Source organism: Bubalus kerabau, chromosome 3 (assembly GCF_029407905.1).
Source record: "Bubalus kerabau isolate K-KA32 ecotype Philippines breed swamp buffalo chromosome 3, PCC_UOA_SB_1v2, whole genome shotgun sequence".
NCBI lineage: Eukaryota > Metazoa > Chordata > Mammalia > Artiodactyla > Bovidae > Bubalus > Bubalus kerabau.
The window spans coordinates 158,246,964-158,271,019 of record NC_073626.1 but is presented as its reverse complement, the minus strand read 5'-3'; the positions used below and the strand labels follow the sequence as shown (position 1 = coordinate 158,271,019).

At 40.4% G+C, this 24,056-nt stretch overlaps 1 protein-coding gene across 4 annotated transcripts in view; it reads right to left on the bottom strand.

The window, feature by feature from the left end:
• The window catches only part of XRCC5 (X-ray repair cross complementing 5), an 84,318-nt gene that overhangs the window by 43,314 nt on the left and 16,948 nt on the right, over positions 1–24,056 (bottom strand). For all 4 annotated transcript variants that reach the window (XM_055573415.1, XM_055573412.1, XM_055573413.1 and 1 more), the window contains exons 9-14: positions 20,784–20,896; positions 17,314–17,376; positions 12,100–12,237; positions 10,935–11,025; positions 6,785–6,918; positions 371–567 (exon numbers count right to left, since the gene is read on the bottom strand). In XM_055573415.1, the coding sequence (XP_055429390.1) occupies positions 371–567; positions 6,785–6,918; positions 10,935–11,025; positions 12,100–12,237; positions 17,314–17,376; positions 20,784–20,896 (736 nt within the window). The remainder of the gene's footprint in view (positions 1–370; positions 568–6,784; positions 6,919–10,934; positions 11,026–12,099; positions 12,238–17,313; positions 17,377–20,783; positions 20,897–24,056) is intronic.

Genomic DNA, 24,056 nt, shown 5'->3' with positions numbered 1-24,056 from the left:
AAAAACTTGATGATTTTCACCCCTCGCCTCTCATCCCCAGTACCTTACTTTAAAAATGGTAAAATTTAGTTGCAGATATTCAAAGATCGTTTATCTTCCTATACATATATATATAAAATTCACGAAGAATCTGATGTGGATCAAAAAGTCAACAGCCCCAAAGGTAGCTCTAATTTCTAGATGCACAAGCAGGATAAAACGTATCCACGCTGGATTTCCAACGCAAGGCTCTAATAGCAAGAGTTTTCTTTCTCCCACTTTTGTGATTCTATAAACCCAGGTTGCAATCCTTAATGACAGAGCCCCTCCAAGACCACCACCACCAGTCTTCTGTGCTCCAACCTCACACACAACTCCATTGAGTACTTACTTATCTTGGAAAATGTCCTGACCAGTCACTTGGTTCTTTTTCTTGATGACTTCCGTCAGAGGGAAGAGGGTCTTTATTTTGGAGAGAGGAACCTGACACTTAGCTGTCACCTCGGTGGGGGGATCCAGCATACTCAAAATGTGTTGCTGAATGGGGGGCAGAGGCTCCTGGGGATGGAGAGCTCTGTGCAGCAGACACTGTGGAAGAGGAGTAAGGATTGTGAAATGCAGACATGGACACCACACAGCTTTCCAGTGATCCTCCATCTTTAGCTTGGGAGGCCTACAAGATTCCTACCACTAGTGAAAGAAAGCAAAGCGGGCCGACCCAGAACTGCCCTGGTTAGCAGGACGGTGGTAATGTCTAAAAGCAACCATAAAACAGACCCCAGCCTAGCAGCACCGTCAGCTGAAGCCCTCCTGGAAAAGAGCCTCATCCCACAAAAAGAGTCTGCTGCTCTGGCTCCAAGGAAGATATACGGGATTTCCTCAGCCTCTGATAGTTTGGGAGTATAACCTTTCAGCTATAATCCTTTTACCTCCCTTCAGCACGCTGTGCTTTCTCCCTTGCACCATCTTAGAAAACAACACGAGCTGGATGAATCAGGTGCTAAAGGGTAGGTGCTCAGTGAGTCCCAGGAATACTGTGCAAGAGATGACACCAGAGGTCTCTCTCAAACCTCCCCAAGTCATCCACTCACTTCCGTCCATCTCTACCACAGCACTCTTGTCCAGGCACCTTTACCTCTCACATGGGCTACCACAACCCCTTTCTAACTGGTCTCCCCATGTCCACTCTCATGGCTCTCCTGTCTGGAGTCAACCATAATAGAGCTGCTGACTGCCTCTCTCCTCCTTACTCACCACAACCCAACTAGCCTGGGCTCCTCCTTCTCCACTCAAAGACCAGCTCTCTGCAGATTTTAGGTCCCATGCATATGGCTTCCTCGGCCTCTTCTGCCTTCCCTTAGATCTCAATGGAGCTGGCCCTTTTAAAATCATTCTGTTCTTTGCTCACTTATCACCTCTTCTGAGAGGCTTCCCCTGACACTATATGAAGGAGAACTTTATCCTCATTTTACCACCCAGTCATTCTCTATCGTGAACCTGATGTTATATTTTGTGCAGTATTTATCATTATCTAAAATTACCTTATCAACCTTTTAGTTCATTTATTACCTCCACTTTCCCCCTGAAAGTAGAAACACTGCTGGTCTTATTTACTGCTGAATCCCAAGTGCTGAAAATGGTGCCTCAACATGATAAGCACCTAACATACTGGCTGAGTGAATACGGTGCTCTTCCTCAGAACTCCAGTTGCTGACAGAGGTTTCAGGAAGCTGCACCAGGAGTGGGGCCAAGGTCAAGGCCAGGACAGGTTCTCCACTGCTCACACAAGTGGAAACCCCGGACAGCAGGCTGCTTCTATTCTATCACTGATAACTGCTCTCAGACTAGGAAGCCAGGCTTTGGCAAAGCCCAGAAAAATAAATACTCTAAAAGGAACGCAGGAACGTCATCAAAGAATGAAGTAACCATTTAGGAAAAAAAAGAGAAAAAGTGAAACTTATGAATATACTGATGTTTTATTCCCCTTGCTAGAGGATAATTACAAAATTAGGCTGGAGAACAAAACTCCTATTCCCACTTTTTAAAACAATTTATATGTTAGTAACTGAAGAAAAAACCCAGGGAACTGAATAGCTCCTACTATTTTAAAATTACTGTTTCATACCACAAGGTATATATGTATTGTTTTCCTACCCTGTTGAAAATGGAAGCTAGACTTCTTAGTTCTAAAAAAAAAGATACTTGGGCTTAAGTAGTAAATATCATCAGAGTCAATGTTCTACAAATTAAGAAAACCCCGAGGTAGGAATTAAATACCAATCTCCTCTAGAAATTTCATGTACTGCTCCCTGACTTCAATAGACCAACCCCAAGCCTTCCTTCTCCTGGTAAATTCATTGTTTCAGAATCCTGATTTCCTTTTTCCTAATTACTTTCCCTGGCACATCAATGACATTGGGCCTGTTTAATACACAGCAAAAGGGGAAACCAAAAAAGATCTCAAACTCTGTGAATCTACCCTGACCTTCTCATGAATAATTTATAATTCACCACACTCTGCCTCAGGTCAGTCATTAAAATATCTAAAACAATTTAGAAAGCCCAAAAGAAGTAAGCAGAAATCCAATACCCAACACAGCACACTACCTCTCAAATACTCTAGGAGATTCTATCTGTGATAGTCAAGTGACATTTTAGGGGAAAGAACTGTGAATTCTAGGCAATTCTTTCAAATAGTATCATTATCCTTAAGTCAGTAATAAGGAACCCACAAGAGATATTCAAAACCATCAAACTCTCATGTTTTCTCAAAGGTCACATTTTAAATAAGGCTCAGTGGGGTAAAAATTCAATAAAAAAATTTCAATTTATTAAAAAAAAACAGGTTATGAGAAAATCATACTTTTCAGTAGCCAAGACGCTGAGATCTCAGTCCAGTCCGCAGTCTACTTAATTTCTCCTTTAAGCAACTATTTTCCTTTATGTGACTTTTACAATTTGAAAAAGACTAGAGGAATAAAAAATAAAAACTTCAGGCCACATGGCTAGCTCATAAGTTACTAATATGTTGATTTTAGCAACCAGGTATCAATTATTTAAAAGGCAGTAGTAACTGTACACTTGACAAAGGATATTTTTCAGCATTTCTTTCTAAAGTTAGAATTAAAACTCCTCCTGCCAACGAGTTGATGGTTAACCTCTCCTCCCTTTTGCCCTCTACTCCCAGCTCATTCACCCTTAGTTATAAGACTTTTTTTTTAAATTTTATTTTATTTTTAAACTTTACATAATTGTATTAGTTTTGCCAAATATCAAAATGAATCCGCCACAGGTATACATGTAAGAAAAAAAAAAGAAAAGTCTTCCTGGGTCCTACCTCCTCCTGTAGCTTCCTGGTTCCTCTCTCTCTCTTCCCCTTCATCAGTGCGGCTTTCTCCTCCAGGCTCTGTAACCTGGCTCCTGCCCCATCACTCCACTGCCACAGGATACTTGAAGTCATCAGACATCACTACAAACCCCAGAGGCCCTTTGCCAGGCTCAGCTCTCTTCACCACTGCGCAACGTCTGACTCCAACACCCTTCTAGTTCTTTCTACCTCTCTGAGCTTGTGGGGGGCGGCAGGATGCAGGGAAGTAGGAACACTGATTAGCAGCCTTTCTGTCTCTCCCTAATCGTCCAGTCACACCGGTGTTCAGGACTTTGTTCTCTGCCCTTGTCACTCAACACTCTCCCAGGTGACCTCATTCACTTCTGTTTCTATCTAAATGAGGAGGGCTCTCAAATGTATAGACATTTAGTCCTGAAGGCTCTCCTGGGCTTTGCACCCCTATTTCCAGCTTCAGCCCGAGTGTCTGTACGGGAATAGCCGACAGATAACTCAAATTGAACACCTGCAAGAATACATGAACTACCTTTTCTATCTGTTCGCTCTATATTCCTTATCCTAATTCATGGTGACATCACCCCTCCAGTGGTCCAAGTTAGGATTCTGTTTTCTTCAATTTCTATTTCTCATCAGCCACCACCCAATCCCTTAAAGTCTATCCACTCTGGCTTCTAAATTTTCTCTTCTCTACTCTCTGTCACTGCTGTAACTCAAGTCTTCCTAGGGGACACTGCAGGTTTCCTAACTGGTCTCTAGCCCATCTCCTGTGCCACCATCAGACCTATTTTCTAAAATTCTCGTCACCTGCCTACTGACAACAGCCTTTACTGATTTCCCACTGCCTATGGGATAGAAACCCAAATTACTGGTTCTTCATGACCTGCCTGCTACCTGCTACCTTTCCCATCGTTTTCCCATAGAGCCTATTTCCCAGCCAAATGGAACTCTTTGTGTAAATACATCACACTTCTTGTGTTTTCTGGTTTTCCCATGTGCTACTACTTTTGCCTGGCATGCTCTCGTCACATCACCCATCAGCTTTACTCCTTCATGAAATCTTCCTAAGTCACTCACTTGCAAGAATCTCTCTTTCCTCTTATTCCCACAGCATTTTGTACCCCATCACTGTTGAGCCTATGAATTTTACTACTCTACTCTCTATTCCTCTCTTATCTCTATTCTCTTTCATTCCCCTGGAGGAGTCCTTTCAGGTAGTGAGCTTCCAGTATCTCCAGCACATCATATACTGCTGCCGCTGCTGCTAAGTTGGTTCAGTCGTGTCCAACTCTGTGCGACTCCATAGATGGAAGCCCACCAGGCTCCCCAGTCCCTGGGATTCTCCAGGCAAGAACACTGGAGTGGGTTACCATTTCCTTCTCCAATGCATGAAAGTGAAAAGTGAAAGGGAAGTAGCTCAGTCGTGTCCGACTCTTAGCGACCCCATGGACTGCAGCCTACCAGGCTCCTCCATCCATGGGATTTTCCAGGCAAGAGTACTGAAGTGGGGTGCCATTGCCTTCATACACTAGGAGTACCCAATGTTTGTTGTATAAAAAGTGAATTCAATTTATAAATACCCCAGTAATGATACTTCTTTATACAGATAAGCCATATTAAAAACTCACCCCCACAAAAGAAAACAAAGTTAGTAGGTTGTAAAAATCAAAGTTGCCAGTTCTTAAAGCTTTAAAAGATAACAATGCCTGCATTTATGGCTTGCATCTGGTCAGTACCCACCCTTGATAAATCTACCAAGTATTAGAAGTTTCTATTTTTCACGGTGACCTGTTTCTGCAAGCTTTCCATACCGACTAATCTATTCCTCCCTTCTCTGTCAAGTGGCAATGGCCATTTGTCAAGAACAGCAGGTCTTGAAGTCCACTTGTCAAAGACAGCAAAGGAATTTATACAAGTAATTTATACTTGATTATACTTAGAATACAAAAGTACTTACTGAGTCAGATCTTGACCTGTTAAGCTTCACAGTACTGATTTTAAACAAAAGACTTTTTTAAAGGAAGTTTAAAGGAAACCACGTAGTATCAAAAAACTAGGCAGCTTCTTTTGAGTAGAAGAGCCCATAAAATCATAACAGGCCCTAACATGGACTTGAGTTAGTTAAGGATGCTTTGAGAAATGAGTCAAAGGGGCAATCAGTGGACCCCCAATATGAAGCCTCCATTCCCACCTCCTTGCCTCTCCCCACCTGTCCTAAGAGTAGGCCCTTCACTCCCCTTCAGGGAAAAGTCTGCCTAGAGAAGCTGCTGGTGACTTTTCACACCTCTGTGGGTTCAGAGATGCCTATGTCCTGCTGTCACCAGGTTATTCCAGGACCGGGACCAACCTTCATCAGTGGTCCATCCCTCCCCTTCCATCGTATAAGTCAGCTCCCTTATCAAGTTCCCTGCTGCTGCTGCTGCTAAGTCGCTTTAGTCGTGTCCGACTCTGTGCAACCCCATAGACGGTAGCCTACCAGGCTCCTCTGTCCCTGGGATTCTCCAGGCAAGAACACTGGAGTGGGTTGCCATTTCCTTCTCCAATGCATGAAAGTGAAAAGTGAAAGTGAAGTCGCTCAGTCTTGCCCGACTCTTAGCGACCCCATGGACTGCAGCCTACCAGGCTCCTCCGTCCATGGGATTTTCCAGGCAAGAGTACTGGAGTGGAGTGCCACTGCCTTCTCCGATCAAGTTCCCAGTTTCCTTTAATTCAATCTCCATCTTCTAATTCCCTTGGACCAAGATTCAGAAATTTAAATTTTTCTTTAGTTACTGTTTAATAAGTTCATACTATAACCTCTCTATCTGACTTCTAACACTTCTCCTCAGTCATGTCCGACTCTTTGCGACCCCATGGACTGTAGCCTACCAGGTTCCTCCATCCATGGGATTTTCCCGGCAAGAATACTGGAGCGGGTTGCCATTTCCTTCTCCAAGAGATCTTCCCGACCCAGGGATTGAACCCAGGTCTCCCGCATTGTAGGCAGACGCTTTACCATCTGAGCTACCAGGGAAGTCAAGGTTATATACTACACAGTCCCTAAAAAATCCCCTACTATTTGAATATTAAAAAACAATGAAAAGTCTCATTCACATAAAACATAGGAGGAAACTGTTAAAATATATATATATATACTTATATATATATAAATAAATATATTTATATATATAACAGAAGAATCTGCTTTTTATTTTGCCCTCCTATTTAAGACACAAAACCAAAAATCTAGCCTTCTCTCAGAAAAAAATATTTAGGAATATCAGAAATTTACTTCTTTCTTTCTAAAAATTCAGAGTATTTTTTTAATCGCTTTTCAGTAGGAAGAGAAAGGTGCTAATCTTTCATTAAACAGAGCAACTGAGCTCTTGATTTGACTTGGACCAGCCAATTGCCCTAACTTTTCACTCTGCTCTCTTTCATCTAAAAAAAAAGTCTGTGATTGGTTCATCTTTCCTCTCTCACCTGAAACAGTCTCTGGAATTGAGGATTTGGGATTTTGCTGGTTGGAAATAAGTCTTCAATGCTGCCCTCCTCTTCATCTTTCTGCACCAAGCTCATGGAGTCAATCAAAGCATCAACAGCACTCAACTGTGCCTCTAACACAAGGATGAACAAAGCAGCAAAAAGAAACAATGATTAGTTCCATAGTCTCCCAAACAAATGCCTTCCATTCATAGATGTTCACAGCAACATTGGCAGGATAGACAGTCCTGGCCCTGCCAAAAGCATTTTCCAGTTACGTAAGTCATTTAACCTTAGCCTCAGTTTTCTTATTGGCAAAGAGAGCTATTTAGAATAGCTGTTCTCTTAGGTACTTCCGAGGTCTACTAATTGATGAACTTCTGACAACGGGTTATCTTATCAAAAGTGCTCTAGAGGAATGCACCACAGTCAAAACCCACCTTCCATATGGTAATTCAAAATACTGGGTATTTGTGGAAAAAGTGAAGTGTCAGTCACTCAGTTGTGTCTGACTCTTTGAGATCCAATGAACTGTAGCCCACCAGGCCCCTCTGCCCATGGAATTCTCTAGGCAAGAATACTACAGTGCCAGTTCCTTCTCCAGGGGACCGTCCCCACTCAGGGATTGAGCCCAGGGCTCCTGCACTGCAGCAAGACTCCTTACTGTCTGAGCCACCAGGGAAGCCCTTGAGTTGACATTAAAAAAACTAGTAACTGGCAAAGGAGAAAAACATTCCTTTGGTAACGAAACATCAGCTTTATAAGGATTTAACATAACCTGCATTGGAGTATACCAACTTAACAGGAAGACGTCACTGGACCAGAGGGAGTGGATTCTTTTACAAGCTCTCAAGGCAGATAGAGTTCTTTCCTTTTACAAATCTCATGGCATTAATCACATAGACTTGCATGCCTATCTATTTTTAATTGAAGTAGAATTGATCTACATTTCATTAGCTCCAGGTGTATAATGTAGTGATTCAGTATTTCTAAACATTACAAAATCACCAACATAATAAATCTAGTTACCATCTGTCACCATGCAAAGTTATTACAATATGATTGACTATATTCTAGTAGTCCTGTATGGATGTGAGGGTTGGACCATAAAGAAAGCTGAGCACCGAAGAATTGATGGTTTTGAACTGTGGTGTTGGAGAAGACTCTTCAGAGTCCCTTGGACTGCAAGGAGATCCAACCGGTCAATCCTAAAGGAAATCAGCCCTGAATATTCATTGGAAGGATTGATGCTGAAGCTGAAGCTCCAATACTTTGGCCACCTGATGTGAAGAACTGACTCACTGGAAAAGACCCTGATGCTTGATTGATTGAAGGCAAGAGGAGAAGGGGATGACAGAGGACGAGATGGTTGGACGGCAACACCAACTCGATGGACATGAGTTTGAACAAGCTCGAGGAGTTGGTGATGAACAGGGAAACCTGGCATGCTGCAGTCCATGGGGTTGCAAAGAGTCGGACACAACTGAGTGACTGAACTGACTGACTATATTCGCAATGTAAAAAGTGTTTTATCCCTGTGACTTATTTCATAACTAAAGGTTTTTACCTCTGATCACTCTTACCTATTACACTCATCCTCTTATTCTACTTCCCTCTAGCAACCCCCAGTTTGTTCTCTGTATCTGAGTCTGTTTCTGTTTTGTTTGCTCATTTGTTTTTTAGATTCCACATTTAAGTGAAATCATACCATATTTCTCTTTCTCTGACTTATTTCACCTGGAATAATACTGGGTTGGCCAGTAAGTTTGTTCAGGTTTTTCCATAAAATGTAACCAAAAAACCCACCCAATACATTCTAGGTTCATCCATGCTGCAAATGGCAAGATTTAGTTATTTTTTATAGATGAGTAATACTCCACTCTGTGTGTGTGTGTGTGTGTGTGTGTGTGTATCACATCTTCTTTGTTCATTCACTGACTGATGGACATTTAAGTTGCTCCCATATCTTGGCTGCAGTAAATAATGCAGCAATGAACATAGGCATACATATATCTTTCTGAGTTAGTGTTTATGTTTTCTGTGGGAAAATATTCAGAATCAGAAGTGCTGGATAGTATGGTAAAAATTTAATTTTTTGAGAAATTTTCATACTGTTTTCCATAGAAGCGGCACCAATTTACATTCTAACAACAGTGCCCTGCGTTTCCCTTTCCTCCACATCCTCACAAGCATGTTATTTGTTGTCATTTTGATGATAGTTATTCTGACAGATGTGGTTCTAACTTGCATTTCCCTGATGATTAGTGATGTCAAGCATCTTTTCATGTGTCTGCAGGCCATTCATATGTATGTCTTCTTTGGAAAAATGTCCTGCATACATGTCTTACCCCACTCCAGGCAAATTCTAAGGATCTTTGAGAACAGAAACTTGGTGTCCTCTTCTTTACGTCGGTCAGATACCAGATAGAAAGCAAGCTCTTCCCAGTAAAAATCTACAAAGTCAATAAAAATGGCACAGCCCAAAGCAACTCTCCCCAAAATGCTTCTACCTAAACTACCACAAGGAACTTTCATTCTGCTGATTCATATGGCAGTTCAGCTGTTAAAAAGCTGAAGTGCTATTCTGGGATCATTCACAGCCACTAGGCAAAAAGGCAGAAAAGAGTATGCAGCTCCTTAAAGTTTATTTACTTCTGTTCTTCATCTTTCAAACATCCCTTTCAGACAGCTACTACAAAAGGAATGAGCATACAGACATTTATCATGAGACATTTCTGTTCCATTTTTTCACTTTCTAACGGAGGCTTCAGGCACCATCTCATACTGACGACTGCAGGGTCCACTCGGCAGTAAGAAGGAGGTGGAAACTGTGTGGGTGAATATTCAGTGATTTCCATCTGCTACTCCAGGCTAGTATCAGCCCAGACCACGCTGGCATCACACACCCTTACATAAATGTTGACTTGGGAAATATGTCAAACAGCTTTAATGATCTATTTTTCCAATGGAGCAAATGCAAACAAAAGTGTCAACTCACAGGAAATAAATCAACGGATCGAAAAATAATGTTTTAGATCCTGAGTGATTTGTATCTATTAGGTTCTCTCTCAACAAAGTTCTCTTTTTTAAATGTTCTTCTCATTTAAAGTTTGGAATTATCAAGAGGAAAAGACGGAATATTATAATACACTGGCATCTTCTACACATTCAAGTCCATGCCTGACTCCACATGGCGGATTTGATTATTGGCTCTTCTCCTACACCCTGCTCCCAACATACAGAGAGCACCCAGTTCTGAACTCACCTCACAGCTCCCTCATCCTACACCAAGGCAGATTTAAAGCTGTCAACTAAAACATCTATTCATCATTCTGTGTTCTTTTTGGTATGTTCTCTATTTCAGCCCACTATTAAATCTATGATAATTGTCTTAAACTGTGAGATTTACGGAAGACAGGATCTATGTGTGTGAGAATCACTGTGTATAGCATCCTGACATCTGCAGCCAGATGCTTAATAAAGGCCTCTTCTCATTAAGCTCCCAGTAACTCCTGGCAATAAAGAGCAACAGGACTTGGACTGAAAATGTGAACTAGGAAGAAAGGGCAAAGAGAAAAGTATGGTTAAAGTTACATCATATTTTATGCAGGACACTAGTCAAAGTTTGATACCATGTGTCAATTCACTGCACTGAAGAACAAACCCTTTGCTCATAATTAGAGAATGTACATCCATTTCCATTAAACTGCTCCCTAGATACAACCTCTAAGTCAGAAGGGGGATGCTGGAGAATGTTTGGAGCAAACCTATCCCTACTACTGGGGAAAAAATCACCTTTCATCATTACTGTATACCGCTGTGATTGGAAACCAACTACAGTTGACTCTTGAACAACATGGGTTTGAATTGCTCAGATCCACTTACATGTGGATTACAAGTAAATATGTACATTTCTATACAATCTGAGATTGGTTGAATCCACAGATACAGATCTGTGAATATTGAGGGCCCTGTAGAGTTATACATGGATTTTCAACTGGGGGAGTAGTGCCCCAAACCTCTTCAGTGTGCAAGGGTCAACTATAATCCCACCCTGTGAAATCCTAGCCCTCAAACACGACTAAAGACAGGTGGTTTCCCCCAGTCTGCGTTTAGAGCAAATCAGTGAGCAAAACGGAAATAAACTCACCTGTGGGAGTGCATTTCCTATTATTTTTCAAGGATGGAAACATGTACTGGCGCAAATCTTCCATGAAAGGCAGCTGTATGTACACTAAACACTAATGAGAAACAGCGGAGATAAAAACAGAGACAACTGAATTAATGGAAAAATTTAAAGCTGATCCCAAATGCTATGAAAATGGCTCAACAGAAGGATTTAAAAAATTAGACGGCAAAAGTACAGGACATGGAGAGCGGCGTGTTCTGATCTCTGCTATGAGCCGCTGCTGTTTCAGTCGTGTCTGACTCCTGCGACCCCATGGACTGTAGCCCGCCAGGCTCCTCTGTCCATGGGGTTTCCCAGGCAAGAATACTGGAGTGGGTAGCCACTTCCTTCTCCAGGGCACCTTCCTGACCCAGGGACTGAATTCGTGGCTCCTGCTTGGCAGGTGGTTTCTTTACCACTGAGTCACCTGGGAAGCCCTGTGATTAGCTGTACACAACTCCAAACAGTACAAAAATAGTAAATATAAAAGAAATGCTCAAAGAAAGACTATCAAATATCTACAAAACACATGACTAACACAACAGATGAGAAGAGTCAAGGTGACTGGCAGGCTGACGTGGAAGTCAGGATACCTGCCTTCTCTTCCATTTCTGCCACAGTGAGTTCTCTGAGACACAGGAAATGGCAAGGAATCCAGATCTGTATTTTCAACAGGACAGCCCTAAAAAATGTAAATTCAGCAGGATCACAAGAAAATCACACCCTCAGCCGTTATCCATAGTAAAGACTATTGTAAAAAGGGAAGTAATCTGTATTCCCTTGAGGTTCTGAGACATCAGGAAGGATGAGAATGGAGAGGAAGTCACTGGATTGGGCAAACGGTAAGTCATAGTCAACCTTTACTAGTTGTTTTATTAGGAAGCTCCTTGTACACTGTTGTAATTTATGTTCTTTCACTGCAACTGAAAGTGTGATTCCCAGACCAGCAGTCTCAGCATTAGGTGGGAGTGGGTGAGAAATGCAGAATTTCAGGCAACCCCCCTCCCCAGAGCTACAGAATCAGAATGTGCATTTTAACCAGATCCCCTCAGTACCTCCCATGCACATGAACAGTTGAAAAACACTGTTTAGAATAAAGCAACTGAAGGGAAAAAATTAATATGAATAAACGACTTGCAGGTTCTACCTCATATGCGTCCTTGATCAAAGGAAAAGCCACACCAACTTGAGGATTAGCTCTTTCGTTGTAAACATATCGAACCACGGCCACCATGTCTAATTCATCCAAAGCATGAATCAGGGAGGAGAGGGCAACTGCTGCCGCCTAGTAAGAGAGATGTTTGTGTTAGTATGTGTCCAACATGTGAGGATTTTCACAGCACAACTGAATACTTGTAAGATTGCTATCCACTTTCTCCCTGTTTCGGATATTAAATACCCCTCTATCCACTTGAAGGCTACACTGCATTTGATCACATTTACTGTAGCTCTTCGGGAACTTTGTTATATGCTCTTTTTCCTTCAACTTTCCCCCTCCTCTGAATTTATACCTAACTCTAAACAAAATTTTTCTTTGCCCTCTCTCCGTAAATTACTATCTGTAACCTTCTTTTCCTTCATCTTTAAATTTCATGAAATAATCTTCTTGTTTCACCACTTAGAACACAATTATTCTTCAATCTAAACCAGCTACGTAGCCATTTCCTTCCTGAAACTACTCTCAAGTGCCCTGTGATCTCCAAGTTGCCAAACTCTTAGTTTCCATTCTATCTGTTTGACCTTTCAGTAGCATCTGACCATCCCTCTTTCTCTACACTTTCTCCTTCTTTGGCTTCAGAAGTAACACTCTCCTCTGGTTATTCTACCTTTGTGGACCACTATTCCCCCAGCTCTTCTTGTCTTCCAATCTTGAAATTCTGCTCTTGGCCCTTCTCTCCTCCTCTCAAAGAACTCTACTTTGGTGACAATTTCTTTCATCCAGTCCCATGAGTTGATGAATCAAAAATCTGTATATTCAGCTTTAAAACTCCTAAGATCTAGACTTACACAGCCTACTAGTTGGTAGATAACTTGTACAGTTATACCTCAGGTATTTCAAACTGTCCATGACCAAAACTAACTTTAGTATCACTCCCCTCTTCTCCACCTGTACTCCCTTCCTTCTACAAACATCACTTCCAAATGAGAAGTCCAAAAGTTGTTGATAAGGCCTGCCTACTGTCCTTCAACTTCAAGTGTTCATCAAGCTCTACAAATTCTACTTTTATGCCATTTTTCACATTCTATCCGCCCTGTTCCATCATGGTGTCCCCTGTTCTGAGAGCTGACTATGTCACTCTCTTCCATAAAAACCTCCACAGGTACCTCTTTCTCAGCCTTGGTAGAGCAGATCATTATTCACAGGCAAGTCTTGTGCTTTCCTGCCCCAGTAGCTTTTTCCATGTACAATTTCTCCTCACTGGAATGCTCTCCCCAAAACTCTCTCCCAAGCTTCTCAAGCTTGGGCTCTCAAGCTTCGAACCCATCCTCAAGAATCAGCAAACTGACAAGCAGTCCATTTCAGATCTGCTTTACTAAGCCCTCCCTCCTCTCCCTAACCTCTCAAACACTTTGTATTTTTCTCAGAGGCCACAGCTAACTTCCATCAATGTTAGCTATGCATATTCCCATCTCCTCCACAAAAAAACCGATGATATCAACATCTTGCCATCAAAATCCTCTACAGATGTCATGATAGAGTGATTACCTTTTCAGTTCAAGGAGTATTAACTTAGTGCCTACTCTTGGCTAAGTAATGTCTTCAGTTCAGTCGCTCAGTCATGTCCGACTCTTTATGACCCCATGGACTGCAGCATACCAGGCCTCCCTGTCCATCGCCAAGTGTACCAAGCACAGAATGTATATATTCTAACAAGTCCCATACAAGAGACCATATCAGCACAGTGGGAAACTAAAAAAGAGATTACTTCCAATATATCTGCAAGTTTTTATTTGGATGTCTTTGATAGAACCAACTGGGATATTTAAAGAAGGAAGGATGGGGTCCCGAGCGTCTGCTCTCACACAACACTACACTTGTGGGAAACTCAACTAAGGCTCCATTTCCTCTCCTTTCTCCTCCACTTCTCTTCCACACAGTGAAAACCAGGGCCTAAGTGTAGAGTCTCTGTAAAAAAAAAATGCTAATAACCGAAGAAAATATTCTTAAAAAGGAATATATTCATAGATTCCTAGAATATTTGAGTTGAAAACAGAAGTATTCATCTAGTTTGGCAACCCACATGATGAAGGACTTGCCTTCCCCACATCTGACTGATGGAGACTCTGCTTAGAAACTTACAGGATGGGGACTGGACCATCTCACAAGGAACCAATCCATATGGAGACAGTAATCCTTGTTGATAAAATAATTCTTCATTGTGAACAAAACGACCACTTGTTGGTTCCAATTTACCCCCTGGCAGGAAGCAGAGTCTAGCTCCTGCTTCATATGATAACCCGCTAAGTATCTGAAGAAGGCTATCACATCCCTCATCCCTCCTACTTCCCTGCTACCTACACAAGTATTCTCCATGTTATCTTTTACTGAAAATTTCCATGACAATTTCTTTCTTCCTCAGCTTATCTCATTAAGCTCCAACTAGTTAATATTATTCTTTGAGTATGACATCAAGAACTGACACCACAGAGTAGCCCTCTGCCATTAGTAGAATAATTTTTTTTTTCTTGAGTGACACAAAGTGACCCTGTGATCTATAGGTTCCGTATAAGGCTGGATGTGAACTATACAAGCCACAAGGCTGCCCTGACCTGAGCTAGCAAGTCTAGACAATGACATGTGCTAACATGGCTTTGTGACGTGACTTTTCTTACTCATACCCAGCAATCACACGAAGTGATCAAAATTTTCTCTAGGTAAAAGCACATTAAGCTGGAGTTAAAACTTTGGCAGAAGTTAAAAATGCAGTTGTGTTGACAACATATACTAGAACTGCATGATTCCCAAAAGGATTTGATTCAGGAGAAATCCATGAAGTAGGAGTTTCAAATTTGAGAAGTCGCATACACCTACTGTGCATTAACAAATCCAACACTGAGTGGAAGCCAAGCATTTTCTTCTCTTAATTTTACTGTTCTAATGGATATTGGCATATCCATTCACTAAATCAGCAGCCAGCTACCTTTCAGAGGTGAGGGTAAAAGGGGGGACTAGATCCCTAACACCACCACCCAAACAAGCCTTCTGCATCCCGTTTACCAGTTCCAAATATAAATAACTTCTGGAACTTGGAGACCTGTTTAAGTAGTCTGAAACAGACACAGGATGGTAAGCTTCCAGTTAACATCAAAATTTCCAAGCGAGTTCAGACTTGAAGACTGCATAGGAAATATTTGTAGAGAGGGCAGGTGTGCACATAGGATGCAACAGTCATGGGTTGTTAGTCAGACAGAAAACAGCCTGAAAACACAATCTCTTAGGATGTAGAAGAGAATGAAAAGAAAGGGGCAAAGAGAATAAGACCGATTTCTCAATGATGGAAGCTATCCAGTGAGTAAGTGGATCTTCAGGATGCTTTGTTGCTGTTGTTCAGTCGCTCAGTTATTTCCGACTCTTTGCAACCCCATGGACTGCAGCATGCCAGGCTTTCCTGTCCTTCACCAACTCCTGGAGCTTGCTCAAACTCATGTCCATTAAGCCAGTGATGCCATCCAACCATATCATTCTCTGTCATCCCATTCCCCTCCTGCCTTCAATCTTTCCCAGCATCAGGGTCTTTTCCCAATGAGTCAATTCTTCACACCAGGTGGCCAAAGTACTGGGGCTTCAGCTTCAGCATCAGTCCTTCCAATGAATATTCAGGATTGATTTCCTTTAGGATTGATCGGTTTGATCTCCTTGCAGTCCAAGGGACTCTCAAGAGTCTTCTCCAACACCACAGTTCAAAAGCATCAATTCTTCGGCGCTCGGCTTTCTTTATAGTCCAACTCTCACATCCATATATGACCACTGGAAAAACCATAGCCTTGACTAGACAGACCTTTGTTAGCAAAGTAATGTCTCTGCTTTTTAATATGTTGTCTAGGTTGGTCATAGCTTTTCTTCCAAGGAGCAAGTGTCTTTTAATTTCATGACTGCTGTCACCATCTGCAGTGATTTTGGAGCCCAAGAAAAATAAAGTCTGTCACTGTTTCCATTGTTTCCCCATCTATTTGCCATGAAGTGATGGGACTGAATGCCATGATTTTAGCTTTTTGAATATTGAGTTTTAAGCCAGCTTTTTTACTCTCCTCTTTCACTTTCATCAAGAGGCCCCTCAGTTCCTTTTTCGCTTTTGCCATAAGGGTGGTGTCATCTGCATATCTGATGTTATTATTGATATTTCTCCCTGTAATCTTGATTTCAGTTTGTGCTTCATCTAGCCTGGCATTTCTATGATGTACTCTGCATATAAGTCAAATAAGCAGGGTGACAATATACAGCCTTGATGCACTCCTTTCCCAATTTTTAACCAGTCCATTGTTCCATGTCCAGTTCTAACTGTTGCTTCTTGATTTGCATACAGGTTTCTCAGGAGGCAGGTAAGGTGGTATGGTTTTCCCATGTCTTTAAGAATTTTCCAGTTTGTTTCCACACAATCAGAGGCTTTAGCATCATCAGTAAAGCAGAAATAGATGCTTTTCTGGAATTCTGTTGCTTCTTCTATGATCCACCGGATGTGGGCAATTTGATCTCTGCTTCCTCTGCCTTTTCTAAATCCAGCTTGAATATCTGGAAGTTCTCGGTTCATGAACTGTTGAAGCCTAGCTTGAAAAATTTTAAACATTACTTTGCTGCAAATGAAATAAGTGTACTTTGGCAGTTTGAACATTCTTGGCATTGCCCTTCTTTGGGACTGGAATGAAAACTGACTTTTTCCAGTCCCGTGGCCACTACTGAGTTTTCCAAATTTGCTGGCATACTGAGTGCAGCCCTTTCACAGCATCATCTTTTAGGATTTGAAATAGCTCAGCTGGAATTTCATTACCTCCAGTTCAGTTCAAGCTTTGTTCAGTTCAAGCCAGCACTGAATGTTCTGCTTATGAAAATGAAAATATTAACCTAATGCCACACTTCCTGAACCTGTGACCATGAGATCCCCAAATTAAATGTATTTTCTCGAACGTTTTCGTTTTTAATATTCACCTGATCTCCAATTGCAGGTCTATGTTCTCAGGCCTTGTGCTCATGCTACGACAAATTCATTTATCACTTCTCCTTTTTCAAAGCTAAAAGTCAGTGAATTTTCCCACTGCTGTTGCAAGAATTAATGTTATTTTAAACTATAAAAGCCCCAAACAACTCACTTAAAATGACAATTCAATTCTGTGGCCCTGCCTCAAAGACCTACTGTCAACTCACCTCATCATCTTTTGCTGCAAAGACCTTTAGAACTTGATTTCCCATAAAATACTTCATGTGGACCTACATGAGGAAGTGAGAAAAAGAACTGGTTTAGATCCAAAGTAAGGAACATATGAAACCATAATGTCATGTTATTAAGAAATTCTATTCAAAATGCTCTTGCTGAAAAACATTCACAGGCACTAGAAACAACTTACTACTTGAGGTTCAAATAAATTAAACACAATAAATGTAAAGTCAGATGAGTAAGATTTAGCATGGATCAGATCATGAAGTCTCATAAGCAAAGTGGTTTGGACTTCATCCTAAGAGCAATGACAAAGCACTGATGAATTGCAAGAGACTAGAGTACCATTTGTCCTTTAAATTACTTAACCAGCAGAGCATCAGAGTCAAAGACAGACTAGAAAATGAATACGAAGAGTTCCTGATATTATAACCACCTGCATCTATCAACCAAGATCAACATCTCTTTGATCTATGTCATCTTGAGCCCAGAGTTTCTAAGAAGGTACCATAAGAAAAGTAATGCTTCTTAAATATTTTTTCTGCACTCCCACCTCTAATGCTGAGAAATTGTGAGCACTTTCACAGTAACAGCAGTTCAAGAAAACTGAGTCTCAAAGGTGCAGAGGTGAGGCCCATATAGTCCAAATACCCTCCATCTTCACATCCATTCCCCATCTGAAAACCATTATTTGAATAAATATGGGAATAATTTTATATTTTCAGTCTGCTACATTTGTATAGATTATTTGCCCTTTTATTAGAATCTGTAATAGTTGATTGATTCAAGAACAGTTAATGATACCTTTTCCTAAGGCACCTAAATGACTTCTCAAAGGACAGTCAGGGAAATTTGGGGAATTTCTGGCTAAATTCTTATCCATCCTATAATTAGATACCAAGAACACTGACAACTTGGAAGAAGACAAAGTGAAAAGTCTCCTGAAAATTTAAGAGTAATTCACAATTCAAAAAAAAAAAAAAAAAAAAAGTCCATTTTATATAATGAAAAGTTTCACACTAATTCAATCTAGAAATATTAGTGTCCCTCAGTTTAAGGGAATCTGGAAAACTATGTGATCTTTTTTATTTAAAGCTAATTACTAGTCTGTTAGAAGGTACATATGTACACTTTACCTTAGTTGCTATGGAAAAACCTTCTTAAGATGCTGTGTATGCAATTGTTAACACAATACACAAAAGCAAGTATATAAAAGCTGCTGCTGCTGCTGCTAAGTTGCTTCAGTCATGTCCGACTCTGTGCGACCCCATAGACGGCAGCCCACCAGGCTCCCCCGTCCCTGGGATTCTCCAGGCAAGAACACTGGAGTGGGTTGCCATTTCCTTCTCCAATGCATGAAAGTGAAAAGTGAAAGTGAAGTCGCTCAGTCGTGTCCAATTCTTAGCGACCCCATGGACTGCAGCCTACCAGGCTCCTCTGTCTGTGGGATTTTCCAGCCAAGAGTGCTGGAGTGGGGTGCTATTGCCTTCTCTGATATAAAAGCTAGACTATTCAAAAATGAGCCTGTCTACTGGTGCACAGATCACAGCTGACTAATGGCATAGCTTTAGAGTCAGAGAGACCTTGTTCAAAACCCATCTCTACCACCTTCGAACTGGGTCACCTTGGGCCTATTATCTAACAGCTCTGAACCTCAATTTCCTAATATATAAAGTACGTATCATGCACCTACCTAAGAGGGTTGTCCAACCAGTCCATCCTAAAGGAAATCAGTCCTGAATATTTATTGGAAGGACTGTTGTTGAAGCTGAAACTCTAATACTTTGGTCACCTGATGCGAAGAACTGACTCATTTGAAAAGACCCTGATGCTGGGAAAGATTGAAGGTGGGAGGAGAAGGGGATGACAGAGGATGAGATGGCTGGATAGCATCACCAACTCAATGGACATGAGTTTGAGTAAACGCTGGGAGTTGGTGATGGACAGGGAGGCCTGGTGTGCTGCAGTCCATGGGGTTGCAAAGAGTTGGATACGACTGAGTGACTGAACTGAACTGAAGAGGGTTATAATAAGAATTAAATGGGAATTTATATAAAATGCTTAGTATACTGACTAATATTGTAATCAGTAAATGGTAGCTATTATGACTATTTCTATTGTATCTGATACTGTACTTAAGATAAAAATAACTTAGAGCTTAACATCAAAAAAAGTTGATTTAGAAAATACTTCATGACTTAAAACTTCAGTTTAAGTGAATAAAAATCTCTTTAAATGGAATATGTACTTTTTCAGCTCACTCTTTCTTGCTTCATCATTTAACTAAATGGGCCCCCACACCCACTGTGACACAGATAATTTAAGTTTTTTGAGTCCTGAATTACAGTTGTAGCGGTTTTAGATAGGCAATTCTTTTCTGCCTATCTGGAATTAGTTCCCAAAAGGCCAGTTTCTACAAGCAGGTCTGAATGGAGGCTCTGTTTCACATGACTCAAAAGCACTGACTTTAATAAACATAAATTTTAAGTTTAATCACTCCTCCCAAAGTAAATAATTTTAAAGAAAAGTATGTTGATTGTAATTTGTTAGAGACTCTCAATTTTCAAAAAGTATTTAATCTCACCATTAAAACTGTATTGACTTTAAGTAAATAGTCTCAATTTTTGGCTTATGAATCTTAAAAATGCACCTAACAGTTTGAGCATATCATGAAACACATTCTCCCCAACTTCACTGAATTATTCTAACACTGACTTACACAAGGACCACATGCTAGAGCAACATGAAGAAGTTCAAATCTGGTATACTGGAATATATTTATTTTATTTTAATTCTCACTTGAGTTCTTCTGGAGCCAACAAGAATCTCTTCATCCCTAAAAAGCCTGAAAAGATGCACTTTCTACTTATTCAAGTACATTTCAAGAACATTTCACTTAAGACCTCTATGAATCTTTAATGACTCTTTCTAGGACCGTGTATTGTATCTCACAGCCTTCACTGAATTACTTCATCTCCCATTGTGTCTATTTTGCATCTCTGTATTGCAGTCTAAAAAACAGATGACTTATGAATGAGCTTCACATCTTAGATCTCTGAGAAGGGTGACTGGCATAAATCAATGATATTCTAAGAGATCTATGGTCATTCAAAACCCAACTAGACTTTCATTCCTATAAAACATTCCAGTTTACAATTAGAGAAAGGAATACAACAGCAAAGAACTGGTTGCTGTTTCTTTAAGGCTACCATGAGCTACCACTGACACCAAAGCTAAGAAGTGACTTTTCATTGAGTTTGTTCTTCTGATTTATGCTGACTTCTCCACCTCTTGATTTTCAATCTTCAAAAATCAAAGATAGTAGCACTGCAAACTACACTCAGAAAAATTAAAAGTGAAATAAGTATAAACAAAAGGTCCATTCAAAACCACACCAGTTCAAATAATGAGAAAAAAAGCTTGTCTGTTTTGTTTACAATTAGTAGAATATGTGCTTTACCTGAGAAGACCTACAAAATCCCAAGACAGAGAAGCACTTGCCCTCCGATTTATACTTCATTTGTTCCTCATCCACTTTAGAGAAAGGAATGATATCACTCCCATAGCGGAACCCTGGAGAACAAGAGAAGAGCATCTGTTAAGCATATGGGGCCTCATTTTCTACAAGCTGAAATTGGCCCCACACATACATTAACAATATATGCACACTCCGGATCAAGCCTCTATATACTGTTCCCTGGAATCAAATTTCTGTCCCTTGTGATCAATGAGGGAAAGGAAGTAGCAGATCCACAAACATATACAATATAGAGATAATTAAAATCTAATTACATTTTTTAAAGTAGCATATTCTGCCATCTAGTTACCTTGATGATTATCCAGCCTAGAAGAAAGAATAGCAGCAAATGCAATGTACTAGTTATCAACCAAATATAAACCATGAATGACTATAAAGTATAATCATGATTTATACAAATAATAACAAGAACACATTTATTCAGAAACCTGGAAATCTACAGAGAAAAACGCCTACTGGAAAATTTCAGAACAAAATGTTCCCAAAAATGGATGCTGGAGATATATAAATGCCTAATGGAAGATGCCAAAATTTTTCTATTCAGACATTCAACTGATATGCTGGATATTTTTCTGCATTTAAATTTATTTTATTTCTGGGGTAGGATTGTGTATATATATATTTTTTTAATTACTTAGGGTATTCACACATAGAACGCAATGGCACCCCACTCCAGTACTCTTGCCTGGAAAATCTCATGGATGGAGGAGCCTGGAAGGCTGCAGTCTATGGGGTCACTGAGGGTTGGACACGACTGAGCGACTTCACTTTCACTTTTCACTTTCATGCATTGGAGAAGGAAATGGCAACCCACTCTCATGTTCTTGCTTGGAGAATCCGAGGGACGGGGGAGCCTGGTGGGCTGCCGTCTGTGGGGTCACACAGAGTCGGACACGACTGAAGTGACTTAGCAGCATAGGCTCTTGGCTCCTTAAAAAAACTCCAACCCTGTTTCAGAGTCTTTGTTCTATGTACGGTCGAGCCCTTTCACTATATAGTATTATATGTTTAATAGGGAGAAAGATCATCAAAATCCAAGGAGTCTGACTGTGGGCACATGCATGCATCTTCACTCCAAGAAACAAAAAAACGTGTGTCTGGGGGCAGATTCTGTGATCCAATGTTTATTAGTCCCTCTCACTCTGTTCATTCAATGTATTTGATTAAAAAGAAACATGTTGCTGTATGTCTTAATAAAAGCTAATGATAAAAAAAATTTCAACAAAAAATTAAGAGGGAAATACATGGCACATAAGAGTGGTACATAATGTTTTTTCAGACATCTTACTTGAATTGTTTAAGAGTAATTTGAAACTTCTCATTAAAAGTGTCATGTTTTCTGGTTCATCTTTTAAAGGGCAAATCAATTACTGCAACTTTTGTATATGGCCAAAAGTAGAGAACAGACTACAAATACGACCATAGTCTTTGCTCGTATTAACTAATCTATCTAGAAGAGAGAACTCTACCTATTAGCGGGTAGAGAGTAGATGACAGGCAAAGGAAGCATGTGGGTAACTGCAAAAAGCTAAGAGAGAAAAGCTACACACCTTTGAACTTAAACCATATTTAACTCTTTCCTCTCCATTGCTCTACCAATGAATTTGCTTTTTGCCTAAGATAAACCAGAGTTGCTTTCTTTGCTTGCAACCAAAAGAATTGGCACCCTCACGTCTAGTCCCTTCTCCTTCCAATTCATCCTATACCCAGATGTCCTATTAATTGTCTTAAAACACAACTCTGACATTCTGCTCCTCAAAATTATAAACAGCTTCATGCTGCTCTCAAAATTAAACATCAACTCTTCAGTGTATCATTCAGAACCCTTCCTAACTCAGAATAGTATGGAGAAACACAGACTCCTGCAGCCCTGGGTTCAAATCTACTAGCTGTTAACTATGTGATACTGCACATGTTAATGAATGTCTTTCAGCCTCAGTTCTCTTATCTGTAAAATGGGGACAAGAGTGCCTACTTCACTGCTTGCTGTGAAGATTAAAAGAGAAAATGCAGGTTGTCTTTTATATACTGCTCTGACCACAAATCTGCATATGCCCAGTACATCTTACCCAACTACTCAGTATCACTGAGAAGGCCCTCTACTTTTCTGGTCTTATGCCCTTAATCATGTTAATCCTCCTACTATGAGACAGTCATTATACTAGGATTAAATGACTAGCAAGTAGTGGAGCCAAGATTCTAACCAGTCTGACTTCAAAATTTCTGTTCTTAACCACACTCTACCGATGAGCTGAATTAAAGAATTAGTAGAGATTATGGGATGGTAATTACATTCTAAATATAACCCATGAGAACAAAGAAAGGAGGCATAACCACTACCACTTTTAATCACTCTCCTACCCCCTGAAACCCTGCAAAACATATAAATATACACAAACACTGTGATACAATGCCACAGAGATAAAAGGAATTTTTTCAAGGCTTGCAAATTAAAATTACACTGAGACTATTTAGCACATAGTAGTCTGGTGATAAATTTATTAAATAAAGACTCTAGCTTCTATCTTAACCATCATTTGGTATCTTATCACTTTAGCTCTTGAACATTCAGCTGGTTTCTAAGCCCTCGGGATAGAGACATGATCTAAATACACTCTACAAAGCCAATGCATATAAATATATGAAGTACAACTCTAAAGATCCCAATGAATATAAAGCAACATGACAAATATAAATAATTTTTTTTATCCCCTAAATTACCTTAAGGGAGCTAATCTTGCACATTATGAGACCTGAAATTGGCATTCAGAAAAATGATCACCATGGAAGTCAAAGATTCACAAAAAAAGTTGCTTCACCCATGTTAATATAAGCATTTGCCTAGCTAGTAAGCTTCAGACTTCAAAACAAAGCCAAGTATTAAGTCCTGTCACTTGAGAAGAGGGAGAGAGTGAGATGAATGGAGAGAGTAGCATGGAAGCATATACACTAACACTTGTAAACAGACAGCCAATGGGAATTTGCTGTACAACTCAGGGAACTCAAACTGGGGCTCTGTAATAACCTAGAAGGGTGGGAATGGGTGGGAAGTGGTAGAGAGATTCAAGAGGGAGGGGACATATGTACACCTATGGTTAATTCATGTTGATGTATGACAGAAATCAAACCAGTATTGTAAAGCAATCATCAACAATTAAAAATAAATAAATAAAACCCAGAGAGACCGAATGCATG